The 14,457-nt window shown below is 37.9% G+C and overlaps 1 protein-coding gene across 1 annotated transcript; it reads right to left on the bottom strand.

Annotated features, from left to right (window-relative positions):
- Positions 1-3,115: 3,115 nt before the first annotated feature.
- UBE2T (ubiquitin conjugating enzyme E2 T) lies at positions 3,116-12,870 on the bottom strand (the record flags this gene model as incomplete). Its single annotated transcript, XM_081325318.1, has 6 exons — positions 3,116-3,459; positions 7,428-7,511; positions 7,881-7,979; positions 9,642-9,747; positions 9,991-10,060; positions 12,762-12,870. The coding sequence occupies 6 exons, from the start codon at positions 12,868-12,870 to the stop codon at positions 3,331-3,333; spliced, it is 597 nt and encodes a 198-aa protein (XP_081181444.1). The 3' UTR covers positions 3,116-3,330.
- Positions 12,871-14,457: the final 1,587 nt, after the last annotated feature.

Genomic DNA, 14,457 nt, shown 5'->3' with positions numbered 1-14,457 from the left:
TATATACTTATTTTTCCTTGTTTTGTGACATCTGAAGATTTGTTAAGTGTCTTTTGAACTAGATCACTGATACTGTAACAATAGTAAAGAGCACAGGGCCCAAAACAGAGCCCTGTTTTTTCCATTTGATATTCCCTCCAGGGTGAAGTGGGTCCATTAATATTCACTCCTTGAACGTGGTCAGCCAGGCAACTGTGAATCCATCTAGCAGTGATATCATCTATCTTTATTTTAACATTGTTTTAAGACAAATATAGGACTCTTTTGAAGGCTTTCCTAAGGGCCAAATAGACTTTCTATGGCACTTCAAACACAGATTCCACAAGCTCTACAACCATGTTCATGGTAGTGGCCTGAATATATAAATTGATTGGTCAGTCGTCCAGTTGTTTAGAACGAATTTTTGTCAATCTACTGAATTCTTCACAAGGAATTGGGATATGCAGATGTTACTGTTTTATGGAAGGAGTATTAAGTAAGTCTGCCATCTCGTTATTTATAAAAATAATAAAGGTGAGATTAAAAAAATTAATTTGGACAGTTTACAGCAACGATCTCCAACCCCTGGGCCACAGACCGGTACCAGTCCATGGCCTGTTAGGAACCAAGCCACACAGCTGGAGATGAGCAACAGGCAGGCAAGCAAGCAATTGTATGTATTTGCAGCCACTAGTATCACTCTCAACTCATCAGGCATTACAGGGGTGTCAAACTCAATTTCATTGAGGGCCGCATCAGCATTGCGGTTGCCCTCAGGGGGCCAGGTGGGTGTGGCCTACTGGGTGGGTGTGGCTAGAGTGCGTGTGGCCTACTGGGTGGGCGTGGCCAGCTCTACATCGTTCGCATCAAGGGTGCCTATAGGGGCCTGGGCAGGAGTGGAACAGATCTGAGGGTCTCTGGCAGGAGGAGGGTCTCTGGGCCAGGGCCAAGGCAGTGAGGGCCGTTCCCTCACTGTTTCCAGGATGGCTTCGTGGGCCACATGAAACCACTTCGCGGGCCGGATCCGGCCCCCGGGCCTTGTGTTTGACATGTCTGCATTAGATTCTCATAGGAGTGCAAACCCTACAGTCAAATGTGCATGTGAGAGATTTAGGTTGCATGCTTCTCCTGCCCCCTTTCCTTTCCTGGTCAGTGGAAAAACTGTCCTCGACAAAACCGGTCCCAGGTGCCAAAAAGGTTGACAACCACTGATTTACAGCACCATCATATACACAGTTACATAGAAATCAATCAATTATTGAAAATTTACATCAAATTAGCATGCAAAAAAGGCACACCAGGTCACACTGTGTTGAATTATCTCCCTGTATGGTATAAGATGTTCATTTACAAATCTGATTATTTATATCAGGCCCAAAGTTATAAAATATACAGCCTCTGCAAAATTACATCTGGAAATTTATGGTTGCATGGTTATGAATAAAGAGCAAATTTCTTGAATGTTTTGAAAGATTGAGGTGTGGCTATTGATGTAACTCAAGGTTGAGTTATTAAATCAACATGATTTTAATAATTTAAACTATCGAGAACAAAAATATTTTAAAAACCTTTTTTAAAAATTCCACCTGTTGGAATAGAAAACATTATGGACATACCATCCTCATTCACAGCTAGCTGTAAATCTGCCTTAGGCAGTTTAAACTGCTTCTCCATGTGCACACAAATACACACCTTTCATTTGCCTAAACAATTGAAATCAAAATGGATCAGTTGAATCTGTCTTTTAAAAACCCAAGAAGCTGTTATGCCTGTGTACCTGAGAAAACAAAGCAAACAAGGTCAAGCATGGAAAGCTGCAGTTTATTAGAAATGGGATGTGAACAGCTATTGAAGGTGTGTTAATGACTTAAAATTCAAGTTTTTCAATTCTGAAAATTCTATAAAATTAACTTTATTACTTTCAAATAGTAATTCAGAACTTAAGACAGGCCTGTTATAAATGAAAATAAAATTAAGAAGTCACTGAATTTTGAATTTTAAGAAGATAGAGATTATATATACCACAAAATCCAGAGCTTACAGTTTGGTAAATGTATGACTGTATAATTTACTATACATTTTGCAGAAAATGTGCAGTATGTTTTCTAAAGAATTCTCTGAACATTTATTTTCTTCTAACATATGTCATTTGGAACCAGAATTTTGGTTGAAGCAGGTCCACTGTAGAATAATAGGCCTGTAGGCAATTCCTACTACCACTTATATAAAGAAGCTAGTGAAAACTGAACATGCTTACCAGCCATATCATCCTATTAAAAGAAAAGAAAATCTGGAGAGCAAATTCAATAGCATGGAATCTTGCAGAAATATTTCTAATAGGATTGTGTACACAGCTACAAATTGAATGTGTATGTAGATCTATGGATCTTATTCATATATATATATAATCCAAGCCCTAAATTTAGAAGAAGCATATAATAATAAGAAACTTCCCTTAAGATCAACTAGCTGCCAAGAAATTTAAGAAGAAATTCTTCTAGTATCCTATCTATATCTAAACATCTGGCAATTCTAAAATTGGCCCATAGCTGCAAATTAAACATTTAGATTCCCAAACTATATAAAATGAAAAATGATAGGAATTTCTCTAATGTAGCCTGCAAGTTTTCTGCAGTGTAATTTCATATCACATAATACAATTAATATACTAAATATGCTAAAAAGAAATATACTAATATGCTAAAAAGAAAGCTAAGTCGGGTGGAAAAAATCCCCATGTCAAAATGAGGTAAATTTCAAGTATTCATATGGTTCTGACAGTTTCTCTCTCTTTCTAATCAATTATTCCACAACTATTTTTCCTACTAATGAAAAAATGCTTAAATTATAGATTAAATAGTGTATATGGATTCACCTTTAAACTTTGAAATGTTCAGATGAATATGCACTTACCAAAAATAAAGTATGACTTATAAAGCAGCTAAAGAACAGCAAAATATATACATTTTTATATTTATTCATACTGTAGCAAGTGAAGATGAAGAAACTGCACAGCCTTTTAACTATCAAAAGAAACTGTTTACAATCCATTCATAACATCAGTCATAACAAATTCAAATTATTATATATTCTTGCTTTCATTCTAAATATACGTAAAGTGCAGTGGAACATACTTTTCATGGAAAGATTAAAGTATGTTACAGAAATAATGTAAGAAGATTTTTTTAAAAACAGACATATACCACACTGAACATCATATCACTGATAAGGTAAGGCTACCATTACATAATGAGTAAACAGTACATCAATTGCATCAAGACTATTTAAAGGATGGAAAATTACTCTAAGAACAAACAGTGACAGCCACTGAAATACTATAACAGGAAATCATTATGTTTCTAAGCGACATTTTTTGGACAATCCATTGATATTGCTTCCTTTCCTCTTCTGGGAAATACTGGAATCTTTTGGGAGATCAGCCTGGCTTTTGTAATTCTCTTCATTGGTGATTTCTAAAGGCTGAAAGAGTATCAAAGAAAAACAATGAGATGGGGAAAGACTTTCATTCTCTATTCCCAGTTGCTCAAAGAATGAATACCTTTATTCATACCTTGCAAAAATGTAAGCTTCCCAGCTTAGAACTTCAGAATTAATTTTCTGCTCAGACTATATTCTTGCAACTCACTAGATTCTTTAGGCACCCTATTTTACAGTTTATCAATTTTAGTAGCATAAACACCAGGAGAAACTTCACAGAACTTTATTTCTGTTTGGAATGAATGCATTATTTTCTAACACTCCTGCAATATGAAATCCATGTTTTAACCTGTCATAATAGTTTTTATACATTTTCTGCACATTGTTATTACAATGACTCCAATTCTCACGAAGGCCAGTCAAGGAGCAAATTCTGGAAAGACATATCACTTCAAAAGAAATACAAGCAGAAAATTCCTTCTACAAATTACAAACCAAGTATTTTATTTATATCAGTTTAATACAAAAATAATTATTTTAATCTCTGCATTTTCTTTAGAAGAAAAAAAGCACAATTTTTTTGCAGTAGTTATTTAAGGACCAGGTGCCTCCTGGTGCTTTAATTGTGTAACTACAATACTTTTTTTATCCCTAGCAACATTGTATAAGTTTGTACACAAATAAAACATATTATTATTTACTAAAAGCTACCTTATGCTCTTTGCAGAATGGTCATTCTGCACATTGGCTACCGTATCAGAATATGCATATACATACTTAGATATTCATATGTGTGTACCAGTGTATTATTTCTACACTGTTGTCTTACTCTCAGGTTCATGTACTTTAATTCACTTCTTTCTCAAACACACACACTTTCGATGTTTCTCCCACTATGACTACTGGAAGAAGACTAGGAAGCCTAATCTATCAACTCTCCAGCTCTCTCTCTCCTAAATTCTTCCTTTGTTGGGGAAAGCAAAAAATGTCACAATGTAGCAGGTTGCTGCTAATTCCCTAGAAGAAAAGTGAAACTACTAAAACTGGTTCCTTTTGCTCATTAACCTGGAATCTAGATCTGCAGAACCAACATGTAGCTGAGGGGCTGCATACCCGTTTATTGGAACAGAGAAAACATTTTTGCTACAGTTGTTCTCAGTTTGTGTCCATTATCGGTACTATACAGTTAAAAGTTTTAATAACAATGGTAATTCAGCTCCGGTCTTCTCTAAACTATGATTCAGGTTTCCTGCTATCCAAATCCTACTATGATGCCTAACATAATGTGAGGAAAGTTCTTGCAAAAGTTAAGTGAAAAATATCAGGATTGTATGCCAAGACATGACGGTCATTCCAGCTGCAAAAAACAGACACCTACATCAGGAAGCTGCTGGAATGGGGTGATTACACCAGTGAAAACAGCAGAGAAGACAAAGATCTCAGTTATTCAGCCATCCACCCATCTAATTAAATTAAAAAGTTTAAAAGTTAAACCAAGATGATGGCAGCCTCGGGATGAGAATCTTCTCAACCCTGTCAGTCACCCCCAATGTAGCAGGCCTCTGTTGGGACCCCAGCCCAAGGAGCACAGCCAGGTTTTTAGGGTCTTCTGGGAGGCCAGTAGTGAACGGGCAGATCTCACCTCTAAAGGGAAAATATTCAAGAGGCTCTTCTCCTGGACCCTGCCATCTGAAATTCTTTGGCAGAGGCAATGCAAAATCAGCCCTTTCCGCTAAAATGAGTGGGATGGTTAATCCCATCAGTTCCTCAGATATCCTGGGCCCATGCCAAAAAGGGTTTTAAAGATGATGACTAACACCTTGAATTTGACCTGGAAGCAAACTGACAACCAAGACGCTCATGTAAAACATGTGCCACCCAAGGGAGCCTCCAGAATTGTCAATGCTGCTGAGATCTGTACCAGTTTAGCTTCCAAATACTCTTCAAGGGTAATCCCATGTAGAGCATATTACAGTAATCCAATTGGGAGATGACCAGGGCATGAGTGACTGTGTACAGGGCCTCATGATCCAGGAAAGGATACAAATGGTACACAACAGGAAGTTGCACAAAAGCTCTTATAACCACAACTGCCATCTGTTCTTTCAGCAGAAGTCACGAGTCTAGGAGAACCCTCAGATTGCGCAATGAGTCTGTCTGGGATAGTGCAACCCCATCCAGAACTAAGGATGATAAACCCCCAGCTACCATAGCTATGTCTATGAACCCATAGCCATTGTGTCTTATCAGGGTTCAGCTGAAACCTGTTGTCCCTCATCCAAGCTATCCCCCGACAGTTTCCAGGCACCATAAGAAAACAGCTACAGCATCGTCTGGATCACCAGGAATAAACATGTACAGTGGGTATCATCAGCATATTGATGGTACCGCATCCCATGGTGTGTTGGATGATCTCACCCAATGGTTAAATGTAGATTTAAAAAGAAGCAGAGAGAGCACCAAGCCCAGCAATACACCATAAAGAAGCGGCCATGAGCTGGACTGCTCTCTCCCTATCAACAGACTGGGGCCGGTCTTGAATAAAGTAGCTGAACCAGTGCAAGAGTGTGTCACCAAATCTCAACTCCCACAGCCAGCCCAAAAGTATAACATGGTTGTTGGTACTGAAAACCACTATCACTGATGCACTATCCTCATCCTGCTCCTTCCAGAGATCTTCTACAACAGGGATGTCAAACTCAATTTCATTGAGGGCCGCATCAGCATTGCAGTTGCCCTCAAGGGGCCGGGTGGGTATGGCCAGGGTGGGCGTGGCCTACTGGGTGGGCGTGGCTAAAGTGTGTATGGCCTATTGGGTGGGCATGGCCAGCTCTACATTGTTCACATCAAGGGTGCCTATGGGGGCCTGGGCAGGAGTGGGACAGATCTGAGGGTCTCTGACAGAAAGAGGGTCTCTGGGCCAGGGCCAAGGCAGTGGGGGCCATTCCCTCACTGTTTCCAGGATGGCTTCGCGGGCCACATGAAACCATTTCGCGGGCCAGATCCGGCCCCCGAGCCTTGTGTTTGACATGTCTGATCTACAAGTACAACCAATACTATCTCTGTCCCATAACCAGGCCTGAACTTGACTGAAAGGAGTCCAGATAATCCGTTTCATCTAGGACCCTCTGAAGCTGCAGTGCAACCACTTTTTCCATCACATTCCCTAAAAAAAAGGGGAGGTGGCAAACTGGAAATTGTTCAGGCAGGTGGGATCTAGTAAAGGTTTCTTAAGGAGTGGACTAACTAAGGCTTCCTTAAATGGTCCCAGAAATATCCCCCTCCGGCAGCAATGTATAAATTACTGCCTGGATCCACCTGCATGTCACTATCCTGGACTAACTTATTTACTAATCAGGAAAGGCAAGGATCTAATAAACAAGTAGTTGTCCTAACAGCCCCGAGGACCCTGTCCACTTCCTCAGGTCCAACTGGATCAAACTGTTCTAAGATAACTGGTTAACTATACTCCCTAAATAAAGAATTTCACAGAACTGTTATGAGACAAGAAGCAGCTTTAAAGTAAGTGACATTTATAAACTGTATTTTTGAAGTTGCTGAACCAATAGCCATAAGGATTACCTGTATTTTCCTCATATATTAAGAATGTATGTTACCGAGTTGCATACCTAATAGAATTCCAAATAAAATATGGTTGTAATAGGATACATTCCAAACCCTTTTAACCCAAGGCATGTTTTACAAAATTAGGCACCAATACAATAAGCTGTCAGTTGAAAAAACTCTGTATTTTTCCTTGACGTTTGAGTTATGCTAACCTGGCCAGGAACCCAATGTCTTCTTATACTGCCATCCCAGAAAATACTTTTTTTTCCTGGCAAAGATATAATCCAGGGACTTGTACACCATGGCACATTCATGACACTACACAAACTCAATTACAGGAAGATAGGCAATTATACAATGGAGATTTCACTCACAGCAAGACTGCACATGTGAAAATTAACCAACACCCCATTCTTTTGTAACAGAAGTAATGTATTTCTTACCATTGTTGTCTGGCTTGCATATTTTTCTGTCCATTGTCTGGCATTTTTGAGAAATGCTTGCTTGTTGTATTTATACTCTGAAGACTAGACATAATAAAAAAGATCAAGAGAAGGATAATTATGGCCTTTCATCATCACATATAGTAATGTTTAATGGCAGATTCATCTGACAGCATGGAAGACTTCACCTTACAGGAACATACAGGCTAAACTTTGAAAGAGGCCTTAATGGTTTATATATTGCATGTAACATATATGTGAATTTTGTAGCATGAATATTGGAAAATTCTATTAGCATTTTTAACACACCATAAGTTATATTCACTGATTTCCTATCTGAAGAATATTGTGCAATTAAATATGAAAAAATTGCAAAGTATTTCCTTGTAAACCAGGCAATTTAAATTTCCTAAAGTCCAATATTTTACAATCAAATAAAAGAATGAAACCTACTATATCAGCCATGAGAGGGTCATCAGGATTAGGTTCATTCATGAGGATCTGGATGGAAGTTAGCAAAGTAGCAATGTTCAAGGATGGCCTCCAAGCACCCTTACATGCAAGAATAGAAGAAAAAATATATTGAAGAAAGTAAGTTACTCTCCAAGATTTTTCAGATATTATTGCAGACTAAGTGTTCTCATTGCCTCCCAAGTTATAGAAGTGTAGTCCAGAGTAAAAAGGTTGCACAGTAATTTCACCTCTTAATAGACATGCACTTCTTTACCTTCTAACCCAGACATGTCAAACACAAGGCCCGGGGGCCGGATGCGGCCCGCGAAGTGGTTTCATGTGGCCTGCGAAGCCATCCTGGAAACAGTGAGGGAATGGCCCCCTCTGCCTTGGCCCTGGCCCAGAGACCCTCCTTCTGCCAGAGACCCTCAGATCTGTCCCACTCCTGCCCTTGATGCGAACAATGTAGAGCTGGCCATGCCCACCCAGTAGGCCATACGCACTCTAGCCACGCCCACCCAGTAGGCCACGCCCACCCTGGCCATACCCACCTGGCCCCCTGAGGGCAACTGCAATGCTGATGCGGCCCTCAGTGAAATTGAGTTTGACACCCCTGTTCTAACCAATTAGGCATATACTTTTTCCAGGGCAATCCTAAGGTACTCAGTTAAATTGATGTAGTCTAGTTTTTCCCCCCAAAAAATTCAAGGTCTCCTAGAAATCACTGAATATCCTTAATATACATTGAGTTTAATATACTACTGGTGGATGGAAGTAAGCAAGTTCTGCTTACGTCGATGTACTTTTTAAAAAAATTTAAAATTTTAAGTTTTTAAGTTTACAGTCTGGCTGTAGTTCATAGCTTTATGGATGCTATATCCATGAATAATAACAATTCATGGTGAAATAAATAAATTGCAAAAATATCCCTACACACATAAAATAGCATTTTAAAAGGCTCATAATTTTTACAACAAAATTATTTCAGCAGGGCAAACCCAGCAATATGTAGCAATATGCATGCCAGGGACTACATCCTGCACAGATAAAGCCATTTATATCAGTAACCATAGCAGCTGTCATAGATCTCCATGATAGCATAATTTTATCTAAAATGATACAGCATCAGCCCTCCCAATTAGTCTAGGTTAGGAAACCAGAGAAATACAAGCTAATGCTAGTTTTATTAGATTATAATAGCAGAATCTCAAGTTTGAATGTGATTTCCTTTCCTTTATCTTCATGAGAACTAAATCACCTAGTCATTGGAAATGTGATGGGCAGCAAATAAATTTTATACATAAATAAAATAAAAACTAGGGAGAATCATGACTGAGACACTTTCTCAAATCACATTTCTGTCCCGACCAGATTTTATCTGACCATTGTCTTGGTTGAGGCTCTTCCTCCTGTTCAAGGTTATTTCTTCTGCCCATTACAAATAATGGAACTACAGATAAAATTCAAGTCCTGTTGTCACAAGTTGAGAAGGAAGAGTGCAATCTCTGCTATTCATTATTCCAGTGTTATAAATTTCCTCCCAGTAAAACCAGCAGGAATAACTGATCCAAACTTTGATTATCAGTTTCAGAGAATGTTTGACTTCTCTGGACTTTGAGAGATAATAATATGAACTTGTCCCTCAATTATGGACTTGTCTTTCCATCTCTGGAGAATGAGATTTTTAAATTAATGTTTCTTGGCCATTCTCTTAAGAATAATAGTTCTGCAACTTATAATAGAAGTGATGCAGTGCTTTACCTTGGGTGGTAATCTAAGAACATCCAGGCAAATTCTTCCAGCTGAGTCAATGTTGGGATGGTAAATGGGAGTAACAAAACGCATTTTTGGAGGTTCAAATGGATACCTGTTTCAGAAATAGTTCTCATTATTAGAAAAGGAAGACTTTTTAAAATGGTTACAATCGATTCTTTATTCCCAAGTCATTTTTCAACTTATAAATCCCAATAACTTGTTACTGAATTTATTACAGAACAGTTCATTGACAACTTTCTGGTTCCTATTTCAATCTTTTGAGGATTCGTAGTTAATATGCCCATTTTATATGGACATTTGTTTTAAATTTCAAAAACACAGATTCACCATTTACCTTTCAGGAACAATTACTTCCAAGGCAAAAACTCCTTTTTCATATGGGGTATTTGCACATCCTAGTATTTCTAAAAGAAAAGATATAAATTGTATCAACACTGAGCTCTTTAAATAACTGTTGCACTTACTGTAAAAGCAGTTAGATCTAAGAAGTGACAATAGTAATCTCTTTAACATCTATTCTATTCAAGAAACTCAGCAGACTAGGAACAAAGAAGAGCACCAGAGTCTGATAATTACCAATTATTCAAAGTTGGAAACTAAATTAGGATACGTTCAATAGTGGATTTCCACAATTGCAAGTACAAGGTTTCTGGCTAAGGAAAAAAAGAACAATCGAAGCTACAACTAACTTCTTGAAAAGTGAGCAACTTTTCTATTTCCTATTATAAAGTGATCAATTCTTTTCTATATTTTGCAAACACACACATCTTTCTATTACATTAGCAAAGTAGGTTTCTTTATTCTGAGGATAAATGTGAGGGGGAGGGGGAGCCAGAATAGGATAAAATCATATGGGCTCAAATTTCTTAAGTATAAATAGATCCAGGATAAACAGATTCAAAAGAACAAATGTTTTTATCTAAAAAGGATTGAAACCTATGGAAAATGAAATCTCAGAAAACAGTCATGTGTCACTGTTTTAATTTAGTTACTTTCTGAAATAATAAGTAAATTCTGTCAGCTGCTGGCTTTTCTGTTTTAAAATTGGGATTATTCTTAAATACATTTTAAGTTGTTTATAAACTGTTTGTAAATATACCGCTGTTTATAGTATATTATTAGCTAGTTTTGGTGACGGTTTGTTACTGGAACTTTGTACTTTGATATGGCCCAAGGGCTAATCAATAAAGTTGTTGTTGTTGTTATATTATTAGTTATTGCTAAATAGAGAAATCTGAGAATATAAAGTTTAAAGATATGTAAGCATAAGCTTTAAGACTGTGTTGTGCCTTAGATTCAGCTGCAAAAAGATGCTTCATAGTACATAGCAGCACACAAAACAAAAAATGCAACGGCTTTGAAAAGCAATCAGGCTCTGTATTTTTGCCATATGTTCTATAGTACCCTTTTATAGTCAGATCCAAAGATCTAACAAGCATTCCAGTAAAGCAGGGCCTGAAAGTTATTCAAGGAAAGAGAAGGTTAAATTATGCAAAAAAGAAAACACATAATTACATAATTCAAGATCATACAATTTGTGAAATTCATTTAGCCGTATTTATAAATTTCCTCAATGACTGATACCGTCAATGTCAATTGATAATCATCATCTTTCAAAACAACTCAATCATCAGAACACAGAATGTCAACTTTTTTACCCTCATCTAATAGAATTCTGTGATGTGCTTAAATTACAAATATGTATTATTCTACCCAAGTACAAATTATTTCATTTCAAGCAAAACATTGTTTTGCCCAATCATTATTCCCACTTGGTTCTGGAGATTGCTAGATGCTTACATTTCCACCCTATGATGTTGAAATATATTCAATGGAATCTACTCTCAAAAAAAATAGGTTTAATTTGAAATAAATAAGCCTTCCATATATGGATACTGAAAACCAGAGATTTGATCTCAATATTTAATGTAATAACACAAAGTATAGAGATTGTATGTCTTAACAATTATAATGTTTGATGTAGGATATACGAAGCCTTATTTTCTTACAAAGTAATTTGCTATAATTTGTACATTTGTTCAAGGGATACCCACCGAGAATTTCAGTTACCTCAGGTGGTACCAAAAAGGGAACAAGCATATATAAGTGACCAGGGTAAGGGGTTGTAATATATGCTTCTCAAGTTCACAGATGACCAAAAGATAGAGATAGCAAACATCTTATAGAAGAGGATTACAGTTCAAAAAGATTTTGACAGCTGAAACAGATAGAAACTATCAAAATGAATTTCAGTAGGAATAATGCAAACTTCTATATTTAGATCAAAAAATCAAAAGCGTAGATTATACTGGGCAGCATTACATGAAAAAAAGAATTTGAATGTTTTGGTGCATCACAAACTGAACCTGAGTCAAACAATGTGGTGCACTGCAAAAAAGCAAAAGCATTCATAGGCCACAGCAACATAAATGTAAGATCAAGAGAAGTTATGGTTCCATATCTAGAATATTGCATCCAGTTATGGCACTGGATATTAGGCAGATCACTGACAAAGTACAATGGGTCAGAGTACAGATGACAGCCCCCAAGATGATAAGAATTCAAGAAGAAAGCACTCATGGGGAAAATTGGCAGGTTTTAGTTGTCTTTGACCTGGAGAAGACTGAGAAACATAACAGCTGTTTTTCAAATATCTGAAGGACTAGAAGGTAGGACAGAATTATCCAGAGTTGTTGCAAAAGACATGACATGAAACAGTAAGTTTAAATTACGCAGAAGACCTCATCTGAACATTAAAAAATCTTAATGGTAAAAGCTATTTAACAATGGAACCAGCTGCTTTAACACAGATGGTCTCTCTTGCTGGATATTAGATGGTCATCCATCCACTGGGGAGGCCCATTGTAATGGATTCTGCACTGGGCAGGATGTTTGATCAGATTATCTCCAAGGTCCTTTAGCATTCCATGCTGTATGAGTCTAAAAAGCATGAAGGGAAATGTATATTCACACAGTGAAGATAGAACTGTAAAAAATAAGGCTTGTAAGGAACATACATTAAAAAGTTGATCTCAACTGCAACCTAAAAATAAATAGAATCTAATATTTTGTGTATATATATTTATATTTGCAGTATATACATACGGGCTCGAAGATCATTTATGTGATTTCCATTCTGCCAGCAGGTAATACCTGGTGGTGGCTCTGTGGTCAGTAATTGTAGCTCTCTCTTCAGCCGTGAAGCCCTTTGCATTGCACTGCAATGACATAAGAAAAAACTCTACATCATTTAGTTCCTTTCTTTTCAGTTCCCATAAATCCTCCTCAAATCATAAATTTTAGTATAAGGTATAAACTTTCATGACCCGATGTTCACTTAATCAGATGTTGCATCTCACAAAAGCTTACACCTTACAATGAAATATCTTAGTCTTGAAAAATATTACCAGGCTCTTCTTGATTTTTAGCTACTATGGACTAACCTAACTTCCCACCCCCACTATAATTTCACAAATCTTGCAATAATCCTTACTATCATAGGATAAGTAGATTATTTAAAGCATGACACAGGTTGTACAGAACAATTAGAATATTTTTTTTATCTAAAAATACTGATCCAGACTTCATAATAATTATATTCATGGATAAAGCCCTAAATGGCTTGGGTCTGGGATATTTGAGGGAACACCTGCTGCCAGCATCAAGCTCCCTTCGTCCAGTGCGCTCCCACAGGGAGGGTCTTCTCAGGGTACCGCCGGTAAGAGATTACCGGCGGACAACACCCAGGGGGAGGGCCTTCTCAGTGGGTGCGCCTGCCCTGTGGAACCAGCTGCCCGCGGAGCTTAGGACTGCCCCCCCCCCGACCTCCGTTCATTCTTCGAGCTCTCTGGCCCAGGCTGAGAATTTTTTAATTTTTAATTTTAACTGGGTTTTTATTTTTTTCTCAGGGTTTCATTTAATCTTTTTTAATTTGTTTTAACTTTTGTATTGATTTTCTTTTAAATACCCTGTAAACCGCCCTGAGTCCTTCGGGAAAGGGCGGTATATAAATCTAAATAAATAAATAAATAAATAAATAAATAAATAAATAAATAAATAAATAAATAAATAAATAAATAAATAAATAAATAAATAAATATAAATGAATGAATGAATGAATGAATGAATAAATAATCAAAAGAATTTCTACTGATTAGCAGCAACCATACTAAGTTAACCCTCTTAACTGGCCTTGGACAGGACACAGAAAAGTGGATGTTTCACAAGTGGAAGTGTGGCACCTTCCCTCCTGCCCAAAGTCTCTGTAATCCTATCTGTATCCTTATCAACAGCATATTAAGGAAGGTCTTTGATTGCTCAAGTATTCAAGGTCGGGGCTGGTACGCTCCCTTTTCCTATTCCCTCCCCAATGTGTCCGCCCAAGGAAATTGAAGACCAGGAAAGCCTTAACCCAGGGGTCGGCAACCTCGGCTCTTTTATGACTCGTGGACTTCAAATCCCAGAATTCCTGAGCCAGCTATGCTGGCTCAGGAATTCTGGGAGTTGAAGTCCACGAGTCATAAAAGAGCCGAGGTTGCCGACCCCTGCCTTAACCGTTTCCCCAAGGAGTGGCCCGGGCTTAGTGAGCGAGGGGGAAAGCAAATTACCATCCCCTCCCCACACACACACACAGACGAAGGGCTCACGAAGCCACGCCGTCAAGCGAAGGGGGAGCAGCAATTTGATAATGACGTGAAGATTTTAACATACGCACCCTACAAATGTGGTTGCTTTCCTTTCAATCTCCCTCCGCCACGAACCCTCTCTGGACCCGCGCACTGGAGACTCTGTTCGGAGAACC

The sequence above is a fragment of the Vipera berus genome (genome assembly GCF_964194415.1).
Source record: "Vipera berus genome assembly, chromosome: 3".
Classification (NCBI taxonomy): Eukaryota; Metazoa; Chordata; class Lepidosauria; order Squamata; family Viperidae; genus Vipera; species Vipera berus.
The sequence above is the reverse complement of the archived record's forward strand: the minus strand, read 5'-3'. Positions and strand labels throughout refer to the sequence as shown.